A 21,083-nucleotide genomic window follows, 5' to 3' on the forward strand; every position below is an offset into this window, starting at 1 on the left:
AAGATCCGCGTTATCCGGAAATAATTTTTGTATATGTAGTATATCGAATAGTAAATTTTTAAAATTTAATATATCGCTGTCGATCCAGGTATTACATTTTTTGAGATAGGGTTGTTTTTTTACTGGGAAACATATATTAAATTTGTCGACTATAATATTTAATAGTGATTTCGCAAGCGCATTACAATCCTTCGCCGACCGCTCCACCACCGCAGTCCAATCGATTGATTCGAGGGCGGTTACGAAATTAATTTTATTAGCGTTAGTAATGGATCGTCGCTCGACAAACCTCGGCATAGGCGCCGCGGCGCGCGTTATTCGCACACGCTGCGCGTCGTGATCGCTGAGATGCGTCGCGACGCCTGCAACGCTCACGACGCGCTGCGCGGGGAGGTTAGAGTACACATGGTCTAATAGTGTCGCTGTATCTCCTGCCACCCGTGTCGCGAAATCGACTAACTGATAAAAATTGTGTCTAGGCAATGTATCGACTAATTCTTTTTGTGATTTAGTGTTTTTAAGTAGATTTATATTAATGTCACCCATTATAATTGCGTCCAAACCGTCGTTAGATATTTTTGTAAGTAATTTGTCAAATAGTTTCGAATAAGCCATATCGTCGGTTTGGTTCGAGTGATATATTGCAACTATTAAAATATTTTCTGTAACGAGCTGTACGGCACAGACGTCAAATAGTTGTTCTATCGATAAATCACAATACTCTTGTTTGTTTACAACCTTAATGCCGGTACGAACGTAAATGCAACTTCCGCCGTGGCCTACTGTTGACCTACAAAAATGGGATATTAAATTAAAATTATTAAGTGTTACAGATACTAATTCCTGGCCCTGGAGCCAATGTTCAGACATTACAAGTACATCGCAAGATAAATCAGTTGTTAATAGCACTTCTAACTTTTTGGTTTTGTTAGTTAAGCATCTAATGTTCTGGTGGCATAAGATCAAGTGGTCTTTGTCATTGTCGGCGGACTGCGCGCGGCGCGGCGGCGGCGGCATCGGCGTCGTCGTCGGCGTCGCGGCGCCGGCGGCTGGACGCGGCTCTCGCGCGCCCGGCGCCGTGCCGAAACCACTCGCTAACTTCAGTACCCAGTGGCCAGTTTTCAGCTAACATAAAATATTCGAATAGGCTACACGGTACTGTAATTGAAAAGGATGCGTAATGTTTATGTGTTAGCTGTAATTTATTTGCGTGATAAACGCCTGGTCGTTTTTTATTCATAAACTGTATAATAGATTCCCAAGTAGCATTGCAAGCTGTATATAAGCTGTATTCAAGTTTATTTGTATACTATAAGCTGTACAGTTAGGCTGTACAAAGGCTGTATAAGCGCTTATACAGCCCTTATAAGTAAAAAAAGGGCCCAAATTATACAGCCTTTGGCGTTATTAGAGCTGTAGAGTAGCTGTATAAGCAATACATAAGCTGCATAATAGCTGCATTACAGCTATATTTCGGTGTAACAGGAAACCTTAACACTACAGATAATCTCTTATAAGTACGATATAAGAATATAAGTTTTAAATTAGTTATAAGAAAGAATTACAAGAGAATAATAATCATTTAAGAAACTAAAATGTCTTAATCTTGTTCATTCGTAATATAGTAATGGCGACAATAAAGTGTTATAGTGGATGGTAAAAGTAAAAGTAAATATTATACAGGCCTTGAATGGAATTTTACATTATTGGTAAGTGCGGATTATTATTTATTGTGAACCTGTGTATCTTTTCTGGCAAAATATTTACGCGCCTGCAAAATAACAAAGAGAAACCATAAGGAAAATATCAAAAATCGGTAAAGTTACTGTTTGTTTTTAAGGTTAGAGTATCAAAAATATTTATAAATATTAATTCTAAGGCTAAACAATTTATTTTAGCTGGTAATCATAACACGGCGTTAGTCTGCTAAATATTTGCAAGTATTTCTTTAATTATATTTACAAATACGTTTTTTTATTTCTTGTAAAATGGCGACAATTTTTAAACAGCCTACAGGATAGTTGGAGAGCATTATAATCTTAGTAGCTGTGCTGTGTAATAAATAGAGTGTCTTTTACAGCTTTTGTAATTAAAACAGTTTTATAATAGAATATTTGTATTCGTTTGGCTGTATTTCGGTTCTCCGTACATAAGTTATAATTCTCTTTAGAGATCCGTATAACAAATAAAAAACCTGTACTGTAACTGTCATTCATTAAAAACATTCGTAAAAACTAAAAAACTAAAACTAGTGCCTACGTCAAATCATGGGATTAGTTGTCAAGCGGACCCCAGGCTCTCATGAGCCGTGGCGAAATGCCGGGATAACGCGAGGAAGAAGAAGACTGTAACTGTCATATATTCCTTTAGTTTTATAATACACTTATTTTCAGAAATCATTACACTACTATACTTATACGAGTGTAAAATTACGCCAAAAGATTGTTATAAGCGACAGTATACAGTAATACAGAAAAAGCTGTACTATAGCTGCCATTTATTCATTTGGTTTTATAATACCCTTACAGACAGAAGTTATACAACTACTATTCTTATAGGAGAGTAAGATTACGCCATAAGAAATAGCTTTAAAACGGGGTTGACAGATACATTTGTACAGCTACAAGTGCCAAGTGATACTACAATACAGCCTGTATACAGCTTTTACGATAAAATTAGCTTGTAGTGTTTCATAACACTTAATGTTTTAAAACGGAGTTGACAGATACTTTTGTACAGCTAAAAGTGCCAAGTGTTACTACAATACAGCCTGTATACAGCTTTTACGATAGAATTAGCTTGTAGTCTCTCACAACACTTTTAGTTTTATAGTAGATTTTTTATATTCTGATAAAGCACCCCATGCTTCCGCAGAATCCTTTATAATGATTTTATACAGCTTGAGCTGTATAATGTCTGTAAAGTACCTTTTATACAGCTTAAATCTTTTCTGACACTCTTATACGTCCCTTAAATCACTCTAAGTTCTTAATTGGCTGCTATATTGATGTTGCCGACACTTCCATGCTACTTGGGTTCCGGCGTAGTATCTGGCTTAAAAAAGCAAGCGTGTAGTTTTCGCACTCGTTCAACGGTCTGCAGTGCGTCATCTAAACAACCCTTGCCAGTTATAACGGCTCGTTTCGGTGGCGGGGGATTCCGTTTTGGGGGTTGCCGTCCCCCATTGTCGCTAGTCTTCTGGTTTTTCTTTACATTCAACTGCACAGGAACCATAGGTTTCGTCGGTGGAGGCCTACTCAGTGGTGTAACTGCCGGCACGGTGGCCCGCTGACTGCTACGCGGCGCAGAGACGAGCGCTGCGTAACTCGGCGCGAGCGCCTGAGTACCCGTGGTGGGAGTTGTCATTGTGTGTGTTATCGCCTCGCGCGTATGACTTGCGTGACTTGTTTCTGTCACTGTAGGTGTGTCCGCCACTGACGTTTCGTCGCCTGCGCTTAGGGCCGGTAATTCGGTGATCGTGCTACCTCCGTTGTTAGTTTTTGTTTCTAATTTTGCTTCGAACTTATCGATTTTGTCTTCTAGTTTCTTCAGTTCTTTCATCACTGATGTAAACTTTTGTTCCATAGGACTTATGTACTTCACTAACAGTTTTTCAAGCGAATCTAGTGTCGATTTCGCCATGTTACACTTTAATTTATATCGCGGGGTGTGTGACAGTGACCGACCGTAACGAGTGCGCGCACGGAACAGGGTGCGTGCGTACATGCGTTTTAGAGGGAGCAAGTGATATTGCTATCTCATTCTACCGCATGGCTGCGTCCCTGGGACTGGCCGGCGCTGGCCCATTGTGTACAGGGGCCTTAAGAGTTTTAGGGTTCCGTAACTTCCGTACGAAAAGCACAGAATAAATAATAGTACTACCGTACAGAAAGGACACTTCCTACAAAACCGAAGTTTGACAGCGATTCAGGGTCGAATCATGCTGTCCCTTCCTAATGTATGGCACTATCCCTTTCGGCTATTTAGGGTTGTCAAAATTCAAGCCATTATCATTATCTTGTCTGTGGTCGTGCACACAAAAGGACGTCAAATGGTGACAACCCTAATAATTGCTCGGAGCAATGCTGGGCCGAACGGAGTCGGGTTTGCCCGAAGTCAGGAGTGTCTCCCCACTGGCAACACCGGCTTCCGACACGTCTTCGGGCAAACTCGGCTCCATTCGGCTAAGCATTGCTCCGAGCAATTATTAGGGTTGAAACAACTTGACGTCCCTTTGCGTGCACGACCACAGATCAGATAATGACTTGAATTTTGACAACTCTAAATAGCCGAAAGGGATAATAGGCCATAAGTTAGAAAGGGATATCATGATATCATGATCCGACCCTGAATCGCTGTCAAACTGCTGTTTTGTAGAAAGTTTCCTTTCTGTACGATAGTACTATTAGGTATTTATTCTGTGGTGTTGCTCGAAGTGCGATTTTGTCGGGTTATTCCCACTAGTTACCACCACGTACGTATATACCGAAGTACCCCGAAAATGGCGTATTTTTAAACTGTGTTTTTCAAAGTCATATAAATCCAATAAAATAATGATTATGGATACCTACCGCCCATAACTGGCCCCATAACCTGTTAAATTAGATACATCTTGACGCGGGGACAGTTAGATGTAGTCAATAACTGGTTATGTTATTTTACCTGATTGGCCATAAATCAGGATTATATATGGTAGTTGGTTTTTTTAGCATTAGAAAAAAGGTAAACAACCTTGACGTGACTTTTTATTGAAAAACACTTTTGAAAAATAAGTCACGGCCAATATGTAATAATTATGAATCATATACCTACGATTAATTTATTATATTCTGTTTTTAGTATGTGTTGTTATAGCGGCAACAGAAATACATCATCTGTGAAAATTTCAACTGCCTAGCTTATCACGGTTCATGAGATACAACCCGGTGACAGACAGACAGACGGACGGACAGATAGACAGACGGACAGACAGACAGCGGAGTCTTAGTAATAGGGACCCGTTTTTACCCTTTGGGTAAGGAACCCTAAAAATTACAATATTAGTAATTGACATGACAGTTTAACACATTCAGGGCCAAGAACCCGACTGTCGGATACACTGTTCGTAGCGACTACGCGCTCCATACGGCGAAACCGTGGCCACGCGCTACGAGCGTAACCCGTAGCACTTAGTGGCAATGAATGTGTTAAGAAACCACTTCTATTAGTGGCCAATAAGCAGGTCCAAGCTGCCGTTGTAAACTACGACGCATACCATCAGATAGACCCAGGGCCGGATTAAGCATGTCGGGGCCCCTAGGCAGTGCGAGGCTCGGGGCCCCCTACAATCAATTCTGCACACAGCATATTTAGTACAGGGAAAGTTTAAGTTTGCGTTTTTAATTTCAATTTTCAGGCGTAGGCCGAGCCGATCCAAATCGAACGATGTTCTTTTCGCTCTTATTGCGTGGACATAAAGCTTTATTCTATCGGTTTTTGCCGCTTCCGCGTCGCGTCAAGTGTGGGGAGAGCCCTTTAGGCTCAAGGCCAATTCCCAGTGCAATACCAAAGATGTGAGCTTCAGCGTCACTTGCCTATCTACCTCTAATGGCAAATTTTAAGCGAGGCTAAAGGCTAAGCTCAGTTCTGCAAAGTTGATTTTCTCAATAGTTAATATTTTGCGAGGCTGAACAGCAATTGTCCGACCATAAGACCAAACGCCCAGCCACATGATTAGAATCAACCTAATAATAAATAATTTCCATATGTTAAAATTACTTAAATTACTAGAGTTAGACCAAGATAAGCCTGCAACAATTTTGATAGCACGCTCGCAGTGCAAGTGTTATTTTAAACGTCAAAACTTCTATGAAATTATGACGTATAAATAACACTTGCACTGCGTATGCTATCAAAATAATTGCAGACTTTTCTTGGTCTAACTCTATTCATTCACTAGTCAAGCTAACATGTAGACGATACAGGGTCAACTAAAGAACCAAAAATAAACGCGAGCGCAGCGAGCGCGAAATTTTTTGTTAACAATATATCGCAAATTGTGAAAGCGTGTTAAAAGGCTGGGTATCGATCTTCATCTGGGCCTAAAAGTCCGAAGTGCCCCAGTGAGGCGAGCTTTCATGCGAAGTCAAAGCCGTGCTTCATCAGACTTCAGGATAAATAGTTCAGAGCACAAACACGAACCAATGTCCATTGTATTAAAAAGCGAGACTGCAGGCCGCAGCGAGGCCAAAGGCTAAGCTGAAGTAGAGGAGATGTGAAACACAAACCAATGGTAAATTGAGGTAAAAAGTGAAGCTGAAGGTCGAGCATTCCTATGAAAAACTGGGGACACGTTCGTCTTCTTTCTTTTTCTTGGTTTTAATCAATAGTCCTCGTGATTCTGAGTCGAAATAACACGAAAGTTGTTGGTTGTTCGAATAAAAGTGAACCATTTTTCCTGAAATCCCCTATTATTACAACTTTACAACAGGTACGCAGAATACGCCCCGTAAACTGTAACGTATTGCTTCAATTTTATTACAGTATTTCATTAATTTAAAGAATTGATCGAAAAAAAAAGCAATAACAAAGTATACTCATTATTTTAAGAATAAAAAAATTACTTATGAATTTTGACCCTATGGAACAAAATATTATTTGGTGCGCGCTGAGCCGCCGGGGCCCCCTAGCCGAGGCGGGGCCCCTAGGCAGTTGCCTACTTTGACTTAGGGTTAATCCGGCCCTGGATAGACCATATGCTTGTTCTCCACCATCGTTATAATAAAAAAATATAAATAGCCTTTATGTCCCTGAAAGTAGGTACATAGTTATTAACTTATTTACGTATAAAACTAAAAAAAAAAACAAATTAAAATACTAAAACTAGTGGCTCTGTGAGCTGTAGACCTCGCGAGCAGAGCTTGAAATAACATGGTGCTAAGAGCTTTAAATACACCGTGTTTTTTTTTTATTTCCGTTAATTTCAAGGGTGCATTCCTGAGCTTAAATCAAGTAACTTTCTCAAAGACACCGATGTTCTAATTAAGTCCATTTCGGAGATAATCCATAATTTATTTTTTTACTATAAGGCCTCTACAAGCGTGTACACTTGCCTTAGGGCCGGCTTACATATTGATTAGTGTTTAGAATGAGTTCATACATTTGCTACTAAACTTAAGTACAATCTCGGTCGATTGATGTACGAAATGACATTGATATGTCACAGATTTCAATTGTTTGGTTGAGTTAAATGTAATGCCCGTGTTACAACAACGCTATATGCTACATTTAATTACTTTTTAAACAAAAAAAAAAACAAAAAAGAAAACAAAAAAAATTTTTTTTTTTGAAAATTAACTATGCCATTTAGTTCTTATAAACGTACTTAACTATACCCCGAAGTTAACGGAATTCAATAAAAACACGGTGTATAGTAAATTAAAGAAAAACAATACGAAATTTATGTGTAAAAAAATACAAAAAGTTATAATATCCCAGCATACAATTACTGGGGATCGAACCCAGACCCTCTGTGCAAACAGAAAAAGCGAACGTTTACAAACTGAGCCAAATAGTTCTTAGATGGGTTGACGAAATTTAGCTACTCCTTCTCAAATTAAAATTAGTTAAAATTAAATATCTAAATACCGCCTAAACCAGCGATAATTTTTTTCTACATTTTTTGCTATTAACTCTGTAAACATGTTTCAAAAAGAAAAAAGTCTTATGATATCGATACGACTATTTGTTTAGGCGCCAGGTATCACGACTCCGCCATTTTTAAAAATTTCCAAAAACCGGATTGACAAAAAAAAAATATTTAGTCATAAAATTCGGTCACAAAATTTCACGAGAATCGGTTAAGAATTGCGACCTGTAGAGGAGAACATCCGGACATACGAAAGCAAAATGCCCGAGTCAAAACGTAGACCTTCGCTTCGCTTCGGTCAATTAAGTGGTAACAATTAGTTTGTTACCAGGGGTGCCAACTTAGTGGTTTTACCACTAGATCTAGGGGAAATAAACCAGCTAGGGGTTTTTTTAGGGGCTAAATAGTTTTAGTGGTTTTTTTAGGGATTTTTCTATGCCATGTTTGTGTGATATGGAAAAAGTGTTCACGATGTGAGAAGCAACATACTATACTTGAAATGAAACGTTATCGATACCATAGTATATCCCACTCTGTGTTGCTTGAACTCGCAAGTTCGACTGAGAAGGAAATACACGGCTGAACGTTCCGATTTACGCTATACAGTGATTTGTAACATGGTTGTATGATCTTTCGTCACTTTAATGGCGGTTTAGACCATACTTTTCGTCGGGCCCACTTGTCGGGTCGGGAGGTGTTATATATATAGATACGGAATTTTTATAACATAGTGGAAAATAAGCTGCGGAATATATTATCCATAGAAATGCTGCAAAGCAATGATGGTCCGCTTCACACTACAGCGATTAGGATCTTGCGTAACATTTACTCCCAGCAATAAAATGTTAAAACTATTTAACCTTCATATGTACGATCATAAAAATGTCGAACCGGTTGAAAATGATTTAATGTACGAAATTCTGGAAAATGTATAATAAATAAATAAAATTTTTATTAAAAAAACAGTGGGTTGCACTCCGGGAGTGCCGACAGAAGTGAAAACTCAATGACTAGCAGCACTATGTATAATTGACCCATCCTCCTTTCTATTGAAAAACTTTAGTTCCGAAATTGCTGGCCAGCTTAAATTTGCAGCGTTAATTGTTTAAAATTCGAATAGAAATTGTAAAGTTACCTCGCAGACCTCGCATCTAAATATATTTGGTCATGATATTTTGAGTTTTATTCACCAGTACTATATAGTTCACATTTATTAGAGATTTCATCAAGATGTAGCTTTATTGAATTATATTGGTTGGGAGTGATATAAAGTTAGAATGTAAGTAATTGTGAGATCCTCGTATTTCAGCCCGTACAAGATTAGAACATTGAGCTTTATTGCTTAATATAAAAGTCCAGTTTTAAATAATTGACCTGATTATGATACGTTATGACTAAAGTTCTTTGGTGAATACAAACGAAATAGCAGGGGTTACGCGTTACGCCTTACGCTGTCTCGAGTTTAACATTTTTTCTTCACCTCAAAAAGTGCACAGCGCCGCTAAAGAAGTTTTCACTTCAAAAATACATATGTGTATGTCTTGTATGTGTAATAAATAAATAATTAAACGTATAATTTCTTTTATTTTTATTTAGTGGGTTTTCTAAAACAATGGTACAGTTATATGGGTTTTTAAGTTGAGCTCTAGGGGTAAAAAAAAATTGGAGTTGGCAACCCTGTTTGTTACGCGGGAATCATCCATTTCTGGACGAAGGCCTCCTCGTTATATACTAGGGATTGCAATCCGGTCCGGCGGATCCGGTAATCCGGCCGGATCCGGCACTTTTTAGGAGCTACCGGATCCGGTTGAAATCACCGGATCCGGACCGGATCCGGGAAAATAGAAAAAAAGACCGCACGCAGCACCCACTGCGCGTTTTAAGTGAGATAAAGGCGACGGATAGAAGAAAGAAGTTAAACAGAATAAAGAACGAATGAAAAAATCCAAATTTAGTAAAATAAGAAGATATTTAATATGACGATGATTGAGAACAGAAGAGGATTTCCTCTTCTTTCATGTTAGTGGCACGAATCGGCACGATACGACGATTACTTAAATAATTAGAAGTAAACATTAAAGGATGGAGATGCCATGGAAGGCATTTGTAACGACCGGTCTGGCCTAGTGAGTAGTGACCATTCAGTGACCCTGCCTTGAGTGCCTATGAAGCCGATGGTCCTGGGTTTGAATACCGGTAAGGGCATTTATTTGTGTGATGAGCACAGATATTTGTTCCTGAGTTATGAGTGTTTTCTACGTATATAAGCATGGATTTATCAATATACTATACGTATATATATCGTCGCCTAGTAGTACTACCTAGAGCTAGCTAGTACCCATATTACAAGCTTTGCTTGGTTTGGGACTACGAGTAGGTCGATCTGTATAAAATTGTCCCCAAATATTTATTCATGAATTATTTATTTATTTGTGATTTAGGCTATAAACCAATTTTCACGGATAAAAAATGAAAGCAAGATAATATTGGAACGCATTTCATACAATTTTGGTTAAAAGTAAAATATCTTGTTACTTACTAGAATGGATGTCAGCGTTACAAATAATTCCATCAAAGAACAGTTACGAAAACTTGTCCTTTCAAGGAGTTCCATTTCCCATCCCATAATTATCCCATTAACAGGCTTTGGAATCTAATCAAATTTATTTTTTTATTGTAAACGTATAAATTTGAGCAGAATGTGAATGATTAATTATAATAAAATTAATAAATGACTTAGATTTCATATTTTATTTTTAAATTGAGATTGACTATGTGACACTTTTTAATACTTAGTTTTATTTTATTGTTAAAAAGTTATTTCTTATTAACTTCATTGTTGTTTTATGAATACATTTGTAAAAATACCCTTTGTTTCTCATATAACGCATAAAACTTGAAAAATATGCCATTTAATTAACTTTAATATCCTTATACCTAACCGGATCCGGTCCGGCCGGATCCGGCCGGATTGATGCCAAAATCCGGCCGGATCCGGCCGAATTGAAAATCAATCCGGTTTGCAATCCCTATTATATACATAACTATTATAAACGCATCAGCATTGCGGTACAGCGAGGAAATGCCGCCAGCATCCTTGGTACAATGCCTCAAGGGCCTATTTTAGATTTAAGCTAGTTATTAATTTCGTTTAGTAGTACCACTGTATATATATAGATATATATTGTATGTAAATAAATGTTTTATTACTATTATAAACTGCATAACATACAATAAGGCATTCTCCTGCAGCTATTTTTGTCATAGGCGCCTTCCGACATCCGATATCGGAAAGACGTTTCCGATAAGTTCAGCCATGGAGATTGGAGCCCCCCGTCAGATGTCGGACCGATAATATTTATTTTGTTTCTGTACGTATGTGTAGGCATAATGCTTGTTGTAGTGTGCGTGACCGCCCCCGCGCGGCCTGACTATGCGGATGTAGGATCCTACATCCGATATCGGATCGGACAATGTGAAAACGCTCTAAAGGAAGAAGTAGAAGCGGGAGTTGGAAGGGGTAGACCTCGGCAGACTTTCTCTGATCAGATCGGGGAAATCCTGAAGAAAGGCTAGGTCAAGACTGTCAAGGGCACCCTAAACCGGCGAGCGTGTATGAGGAATGTTATGAAAGTGAAGGAAGCGAAAGAGGTATGTCAGGATCGTCATCATCATCATTCATCATCTCAGCCATAAGACGTCCACTGCTGAACATAGGCCTCCCCCTTGGACCTCCATTCGTACCGGTTGGAAGCGACCCGCATCCAGCGACTTCCGGCGGCCTTAACAAGGTTGTCTGTCCATCTTGTGGGTGGACGTCCTACGCTGCGCTTGCTAGTCCGTGGTCTCCACTCGAGCACTTTTCGACCCCATCGGCCATCTCATCGGTCAGGATCGTAGCAAGTGGAAATCCGTGGTCACTGCCTACCACTCCGGGAAATAGGCGTGATTATATATATGTATGTACATGTAAATAGTCAAAATATACTAGAAATGATTTAACCAGAACAGAAACAGATAAAACGTTATCTATCTATAAATATTATGTGCAATATTATCAGTCTCTGTACCCCTAGCAGTGTAAATTTAATTCGATAGCGTGACGTGATGTACGCGTTTGCGTTAAGTGTCGTTTTCTATGGGGTTTTGAGTTTCCAAAACGTCCCGCTTGGCGCGCTGTTCAAAATCCCATACTAAAATAGACGTAACGCAAACGCGAACGCTCGTCACGATAGGGAATGAAATTTACACTGGGGGTTCAGAGGGGCTACCGCGAAAACCGAAATTCGCAAATTGCGGGGATCCTTCTCTTTTACTCCAATGAAGGCGTAATTAGAGTGACAGAGAAAAATGCCCGCAATTTGCGAACTTCGATTTTCGCGGTTATAGCCCCGGTACATATCTGAACTAAGGGGCTATTCATAAATTACGTCATTTCAAATTAGGGGGGAGGGGTCTGGACATCGGATGATGGTAGCATGACGTAGGAGGAAACGGGGTCATTCGAAGCATGATTTTTGGGTTATTCCCACTAGTTACCACCAAGTTGTTACCAGTGGTAACTACTGGGAATTTTTTTCCCACCTTTTACCACTGGTAACTACTGGGAATAAAAATTCCCAGTAGTTACCACCAACTCGGTTTAGTGGTAACTACTGGGAATTTTTATTCCCAGTAGTTACCACCAAAATTTTGTTAGAGTTAAATACTAGTAAAAACACTATAAATAGTGTAGTATAAATATATAGAGTAATTAAATTAATAATTATAAGTCGATTAGTGTTTTAGTAAACTCCCTTAAAAGTAGTGTCCGACCGAAACATGTTTTTTTGCCGAAACCGAAACCGAAACCGAATGTTCGGCTTTGGCTCTAGTTTCGGCCGAAACCGAAACCGAAACCGAATGTTCGGCTTTGGCTCTAGTTTCGGCCGAAACCGAAACCGAAACCGAAACTTTTGTAGACGTTAAAATCGTTGAAAAAATGTCATAAAACCGCTTTTACACACATATTATGGGGCTGTCAACACCCAATGTCCTTGAAATTGATGTTACTAGCAGTTTTTTAAGAAAATTACTATAGTTAGACCAAGATAATTCTGCAACGATTTTGATAACACATGCAGTGCAAGTGTTACTTTAAACGTTAAAACTTCTATGAAATTATGACGTATAAATAATATTTGCACTAGTAGCATTGCGTATGCTATCAAAATCATTGCAGAATTTTCTTGGTCTAACTCTATTCATTCACCAGTCAAGCTAACATGTAGATACAGGGTCAACCAAAAACGCGAGCGCAGCGAGCGCGAATTTTTTTGTTAACAATATCGCAAGGCCGGGTTCCGATCTACACCTGGACTTAAAGGTCCGAAGTGCCCCAGTGAGGCGCACTTTCATGCGAAGTCAAAGCCGTGCTTCAGGCTTCAGGATAAGTAGTTAAGCACAGACTCCAACCAATGTCCATTGTATTAAAAAGCGAGACCGCAGGCCGAGCATGGCGCAGCGAGGCCAAAGGCTAAGCTGAAGTAGAGGACATGTGGAACTCAAACCAATGGTAAATTGAGGTAAAAAGTGAGGCTAAGGTCGAGCATTCGTATGAAAAACTGTACTGGGGACACTTTTAAGGATTTTTTCGTCGTTTTAATCAATTGTCAGCTGTTCAGCTTCGCAAAATATTAACTATTGATAAAATCAACTTTGCGGTCCTAGTTGAGCGTAGCCGTTAGCCTCGCATAAAATATGCCATTAGAGGTAGATAGAAAAATGTCTGAATAAGAGCGAAAAAGACATCGTTCGACTCGGGCCGAGCTGATACTCGGCCAACGGCTACGTGCGACAGTGCTATCTCATTCACTCCGATCAGTATATGTAGATATGTATTAATATTGTTGTCCTACTTATTCCCGAACTTTTGGTCTTTGTCCGAAGTACCATTTCGTAAGTTTCGGCCCGGCCGAAAGGTTCGGCCGTTTTTTGGCCGAAACCGAAACTACAGCCGAAATATGATTTTTTGGCCGAAACTGGCCGAAACCGAAACCGAAACCGAACCTTCGGTCGGACACTACTTAAAAGTGACCAAAAATATTGAAACAGTTTAACCTGTACTAGTACAAAAACTATGATATATGTACTTAAGGATAAATTTAATAATCCATTTAGATGATTTTTCAAGTGATTTTATTAGGTAATTCAAAATAACTGTATTTATACTATTCATACCTACTGTTTTTATTAGTATTTAACTCTAACAAAGTTTTGGTGGTAACTACTGGGAATAAAAATTCCCAGTAGTTACCACTAAACCGAGTTGGTGGTAACTACTGGGAATTTTTATTCCCAGTAGTTACCAGTGGTAAAAGATGGGAAAAAAATTCCCAGTAGTTACCACTGGTAAAAACTTGGTGGTAACTAGTGGGAATAACCCTGATTTTTGGATGATTTTAGGGGGTCAAACTTCATCAAAAATCGATGACGTTATTTATGGACAGCCCCTAAGCCGATTTAGATAAAAATTGGCTCGTAGCCACATATTTAGATTAAGGTGTAGAGTTTGCGAAGTTAGGGCATGTAGAGCTTGGCTCTACATGCGATCTTATAACTTTTTGACAGTGCGAGCCATATGGTCTAGTCTAAACAACAGTTTACATGAAAATATTTTTGGGTCATACACATTTTACAGTTATGATTAACATAACTCGTTCGTATCTATCCTGTAGACATCGCAAAGTTAAGGGAGTCAAAAACTATTGCTAATTAAATTTTTGGCAACCGTATTGTGATCTAAAAAGCGATAAGATTTTTCAAATACTCTGTTCTCTGGTACGTTTTCCATACAATTTCCATTTCAGGAGAAAACGGTTTTCACTATTAACTAAATCTTAACATAATCACTTCGATTTTGATGTCGATCGCTTCAGCATAATATATTCTAGGTTCAAAGGTTTCGCTTTTTTTATGTATTGCAAATTTTGAAAAACGAAAAACCCATAAACCTAGTTTATCACTGTGTCATTAACATATTAAAAAATCATGAAGAATGGACAATATTTAAAAGTGGAAAAACGTTTTCTCTTTTTGTATGAACGGTCACGTGCTATACCTCCCCCGTGTTTCTGACAAAATGTCGTCCATTCCAGACCACGCTGGCCACCATGCTGGATGATGTGCTGCCGACGATGAGGAGCCTCAGCCCAGACCCTGAGGACATGGCTTCCATCAGCAAGAAGTATATACAGGTATGTACTTCCAGCAATGTCGTACGCTGATCGTGGCCTACAAATGTAGCCGGAAGATCAGCGCTGACTCTCGCGGGGTCTCGGGTTAGCATTAGGGTTGATTTAGACGGCGCGTGAACTCGTATGCGATTTTAGTTAGTACATTGAGGACTATTGGTTGCAATTCAGCCGACCAATCAAAAAACCGCAATGTAATGAAACTCGCGTGCGAGTTATCGCATCGTCTAAATTAGCCTTATATGAAGAGGCCCCCCTTTCGTGGTAAAGAATTTATTTATTTTATTTTATGTTTCTAATTTCTTTGTCGTTTTATCCGCTCATGTTTATATAAAATAAACTAAAAATAAATTATTCAAAGTAGTAAGCCATATAGGTCCTCTCGTCACCTATACTATAGCATTATTTTGAGACTAGGCTGTACTATTTAGCAGACCAATGCGCAGCAGTTGTTCATGTCGCCGTGGATATGTTGAGAGAGGTTGTTGAGGTTACTTACATGATCTTCAATAAAAACCCAAAATCCATCCAATGTCTATTTATTATTGAATAAATAATAAATTTACCACATTGTGAGTCACGATTGTTGTAACACTTGAACGATTAAATAAGATTAATATTACAAATTAAATGATGCAATCACGGAGCCATATTTAATTTGTGGACATGGTATAATAATATACTCCGCCTGGTACTCTCTTCCGAGATTCGCGAATGACCTAACTGACACAGGCCTACGTCATCATGCTGTTTACAGGTTCTCAAACGTTAAAATGTGGGAGAATTTTAACCAACGGTGAAAATTATTTTTACGGCATTCATTTTAAGTTATTCATGTAGAAACATAGTAAAATAAAACAAATCTAATATATTAATGAATTTCACACATGTGTCGATGCAAGACGCAAGGTTTGGAAAAATATTAGGTACTTACCTACCTACAGCGAGCTGCAAAAATGCATACCTACCCATTTTGTGAATGAATATTCAACCAACCTACCTTACTTAGGTACCGAAATCATTGGTTTAGGCATTGAGAATAAAGAATATCCCACAAATATTAATACGAATACTTATACTCATAAACATGAAATCGAAGATGTTTAGAACATGCCAAGAGTCATCAGCGGGTAACAACGTGCGTCATCACTCGGTTTATCATACAAATATGAGGAAAAACTGGTCAACTGACTATTTACATTATTTCTTTGCCGTGTTCGAAGTAGTTTGTACGTAATTACGGTATCTGTTTACCTGTTTGTGTACATGCCATGTAATCACATGTTGGCCACAAATTGAGCACCATACCTTTAATCTGCCGTCAATTTTGTACAATTATTTAATAATAGACCATGCATGCGATATTTGATGGGAGCAAGGTTTAAAAAGTATATAGCGATGGCAACGCCATCTACTAAAGAATAGCCAAACGTTCACACATGCTCACTTGACGACAAGTTCCGCTACTCGTCGAAAGATGGCGCTGTTATTAAAAATTGCTAGATCAGCTGTGCATTAATCGAGAAGAATCATTTATATTTCATAACTTGCTTCGTCATTATAATTATAAGGTAAACGTTGTTTAACCGTGACAAGAACAACTAGTATTCGATAGTTAGAAGACAACGAAGCCGGTTTATCGTAGCATAATAAGCCGTTCATAGTGTAAAATCATTCGTGTGTGATGTAACATTACGAATTGCAAAGCTCTTTAATTTGGTCGACTTATGTCGTACCTTTCGTTTTGCTAGATAGCGTTGTCCCGCTCTAGTTGTCAGCATGACGTGTTCATAGTTCTTCGATCGGAAGTCAGTTGCAAAACGATTTCGATATCGTCAAGTATTGTGGTTAGTGCGGTTATGTGTAGTGAGAACTTGAAAAATATTGTTGAAATCATTGTTTCGTATCAGTTTATTTGAATTTGGATGTTCTTTCGGTGTTTTGACTGCGAACCGGCGACATAGAAGAGTGGATTTCAGTGCGTTTCTCTCGTGAAGTGACAGTGAAATTGCGGGTTACATTAACTGCGATTCTAGCTGTTTTTTCCACCGAATCTCACCTGTTTTTGTAGGTTTGGAGAACTATCGAAGGTAACGGAATAGTTATCGAGCTTGGAGTTCTAAAGTCTCTTTGCAAGACCAAAATAATATGAAAGATTTAACCTCAATTTATTGACCTAGCGAATGCCTTAGTCACCTTTGTTTTTTTTAAAGCAGGAAAACGTATGGCTCTTTCGTCTGAAAATCGTGTAGAATAACGAAGTTTTTTTTTCAATACCATTGTGATAACCTTTTTAGACAAAGCGATGTTGTTAGTTTTTTATCTAATCAGTTGGATCAGTTCTTATCAGAATCTGTTATGCACAAGAGGAACGCAATTAGTGTATTAATATTAGGACAAAGGGTTTATTGACTTCATTTACCTATTTATCTCATCTTCCTTTTTGCCACGCGTTATCTGACTTTTTGCCACGGCTCATGGGAGCCTGGGGTCCGCTTGGCAACTAATCCCGAGAATTGGCGTAGTCACTAGTTTTCCCGAAATCGACTGCCATCTGACCTTCCAACCCAGAGGGGAAGCTAGGTTTTATTGGGATTATCCGGTTCCCTCTCAACATTTTCCTTCACCGAAAAGCGACTGGTAAATATCAAATATTTCATACATAAGTTCCGCAAGACTCATTGGTACGAGCCGGGGTTTGAACCTGCGACCTCCGGATTGAAAGTCACACGCTCTTACCGCTATTCCACCAGCGCTTCTTTACCTATCTATCATAACCCAGGGCTCATTTTTGCGCGCCTTTTTCTATGCTTTTTCTACTGACAAAGATGTTTAACCGGCTATAAAATGTACAATACCTAATTACTCTAGAAACTTGTTCTCTGCTTATCCTACTAAGACCGTGTGTACAAATTTTTGTACATATTCCTCAATCTATTTTGAACTTTAATTATGTACATAATGGTTGCAAATTCAAAATCAAAACAACCACTTCTGTTTTTTTTTGATTTTAAATACATGTAAACAAATTATTTGTAAATTTTCAGGTAGTTGTAACATTTAGTGGTTAACCAACCAAATACAAAACTTTAACCTACATTATTTGATCATGTAATGTTTTCATCTACCCTCAACTGGCATAAGGAGCCATTTGAGGGTAGATTTTGTTTACTTTTATTTAAATACAGACTAGGCCCCGTGCATTCTGCCAAAGAGTAATTGAAAGTAGTAGAGGTGTAATGTGTAAAAATAATAGTGCCTCGAATTTTACTAATACAACTCTATACATATGCTACCACAAAACAATGTTGTTTAGCTGTCAAACTCAGGCCACATTTTTTTTGTCTTTACACCTCTGTAACAGGATAACATATCTCTTTAATTATGTCTATTTTTTTGTTAAGACATGTTAAAGATGTTTAAGTTTTACATTGACATAAAATGTCACAGTGACTTAATTTTTAACACCCGTGGCGCTGCATGACAAACGCTGGGGTGTCCATCAAAAATGGAGTTCGTCTGACTGTTTCTTTTCAAAAAACATTTCTTTCGCAACTTAACTAGACGGAGCCCCGCTTCGCGGGGCTCCTATTTCTGAGCGGTTTGCCCTTCGGGCATCTGAAGCTACCTAACGAACCTAACCTACCTACCTATTGATTTAGTGAGACGTCCGTGAAAACATTACACTTTGGGGAAAAAAGCGTAGGTAGGTAAGTAGGTTAGGTTCGTTAGGTAGCTTCAGATGCCCGAAGGGCAAACCGCCCAGAAATAGGAGCCCCGCTTGCGGGGCTCCTTCTATTTAAGTTGTGAAGGAAATGTTTTGGAAAAGAAACACATGTAGTGCAGTGGGACCATGGTAAAAATAAATTAAATTGCAAACATTGTCAAACTCCGGTTACGTGGGCGACCGAAAGAACAGGTCACTCTACAATCTAAAATAGTAGTACGATGCGGCTAAACGTTGGCCGCCTTATTGAAGAACGTATCGCAATGACAATCCGGCTAATCGTCGAACCGCCGCATTTCAAAACGCCCCTGTTTTTGATAACGGCTAGCCGTAATGTAATACGGCGGATTATACGATCTGACTACGACATGTATACCAGTACAACAGATAAAATTTTATTCTTAGCATTTTGATGGCTTTCCCATTATTTTTTTATCAGTACTATACTCTGTATCTTTAAGTATTTTAAATAAAAGTAAAGCAAATCATTTTCAGCTATCACAGTTCAAGAGATACAGTCTGGAGACAGACAGACGGACAGTGGAGCTTAGTAGTAGGGTCCCGTTTTTACCCTTTGGGTTCGGAACCCTAAAAATGGTTAGACAGGCCTAGTTAGTAATTCTGTCATTACACATGTCGTAACTAGTGAGAGTGTTCTAATTATGTAGCTGCCACTTATTTAACTCTAAATAGACTGTTTACACATTAATTTGACTGACACTTGTACTCTTTCCAACCTAGTAGGCAGGTTGGCAAGATAGTTACATCTATTTATACTCTGATACGTTATTACTATTAGTATTCACCCACTTTTACTAGTGACACAGACTGTCTTCTTCCTCGCGTTATCCCGGCATTTTGCCACGGCTCATGGGAGCCTGGGGTCCGCTTGACAACTAATCCCAAGAATTGACGTAGGCACTTGTTTTTACGGGAGCGACTGCCATCTGACCTTCCAACCCAGAGGGGAAACTAGGCCTTATTGGGATTAGCCCGGTTTCCTCACGATGTTCCTTCACCGAAAAGCGACTGGTAAATATCAACTGAGATTTCGTACAATAAGTTCCGAAAAACTCATTGGTACGAGCCAGGATTTGAACCCGCGACCTCCGGATTGAAAGTCGGACGTCATATCCACTCGGGTACAATGCATTTAGTCCGGTGGCCGGCTGCATGAAACAAACCTCATCAAAAAATAGAATATACCTACCCTGTAGAGGTACCTGACATTTAGTAGCTTCCAACGCACTTGGTCGGCCTAGGCTTAACCTGGCAGATTTTGTACAAATGGCAAAAACGTTGGACAAAAATTCATCAAAAAAAACCTCATCGAAAAATAGAATGAAACTTGTATGGTAGGATACCTGACCTTGAGGACAGTAAAAAAAAATTGGTCGGCCTCACCTTAGCCTGGCAGTTTTTGCAGTCCGACCAGATTTATTGGGTCACGTGAGAGCTACAATTTACCTCATCGAAAAATAGAATGAAACAAACGGATTATAATAGCTAAAATAAGCCTGTTGACGTATGTCTTGGTCGGCCTCACCTTAACCTGGCAGTTTTTGCAGTCCGACCAAATTTATAAAAAAATCATCAAAATTTTTTTATCGAAAAATCGTATGAAACTGGTATGGTACGATGGCTGCCTTTGAGGACAGTAAAAAAAAAGTGGTCGGCCAAATCCTGTGTTGGCAGGTTCCTGTGTCCGACCAATTTTGTGGTACCACGTGAGAGCTACAATTTTACCTCATCGAAAAATAGAATGAAACAAACGGATTATAATAGCTAAAATAAGCCTGTTGACGTATGTCTTGGTCGGCCTCACCTTAACCTGGCAGTTTTTGCAATCCGACCAAATTTATAAAAAAAACATCAAAATTTTTTTATCGAAAAATCGTATGAAACTTGTATGGTACGATAGCTGCCTTTGAGGACAGTAAAAAAAAAGTGGTTGGCCAAATCCTGTGTTGGCAGGTTCCTGTGTCCGACCAATTTTGTGGTACCACGTGAGAGCTACAATTTACCTCATCGAAAAATAGAATGAAACAAACGGATTATAATAGCTAAAATAAGCCTGTTGACGTATGTCTTGGTCGGCCTCACCTTAACCTGGCAGTTTTTGCAGTTCGACCAAATTTATAAAAAAATAATCAAAATTTTTTTATAAAAAAATCGTATGAAACTTGTATGGTACGATAGCTGCCTTTGAGGACAGTAAAAAAAAAGTGGTTGGCCAAATCCTGTGTTGGCAGGTTCCTGTGTCCGACCAATTTTGTGGTACCACGTGAGAGCTACATTTTACCTCATCGAAAAATAGAATGATTCAAACGGATTATAATAGCTAAAATAAGCCTGTTGACGTATGTCTTGGTCGGCCTCACCTTAACCTGGCAGTTTTTGCAGTCCGACCAAATTTATAAAAAAAACATCAAAAATTTTTTTATCGAAAAATCGTATGAAACTTGTATGGTACGATAGCTGCCTTTGAGGACAGTAA

General features: G+C 38.8%; 1 protein-coding gene across 1 annotated transcript in view; it reads left to right on the forward strand.

Annotated features, from left to right (window-relative positions):
- LOC134802315 (segmentation protein cap'n'collar-like) overlaps nt 1-21,083 on the forward strand; it is a 183,006-nt gene that overhangs the window by 10,081 nt on the left and 151,842 nt on the right. Inside the window, exon 2 of the mRNA XM_063774907.1 lies at nt 14,764-14,862. Coding sequence (XP_063630977.1) covers nt 14,779-14,862 — 84 coding nt within the window. The 5' untranslated portion in view covers nt 14,764-14,778. The remainder of the gene's footprint in view (nt 1-14,763; nt 14,863-21,083) is intronic.

The sequence above is a fragment of the Cydia splendana genome, chromosome 24 (assembly GCF_910591565.1).
Source record: "Cydia splendana chromosome 24, ilCydSple1.2, whole genome shotgun sequence".
NCBI classification, from domain to species: Eukaryota; Metazoa; Arthropoda; class Insecta; order Lepidoptera; family Tortricidae; genus Cydia; species Cydia splendana.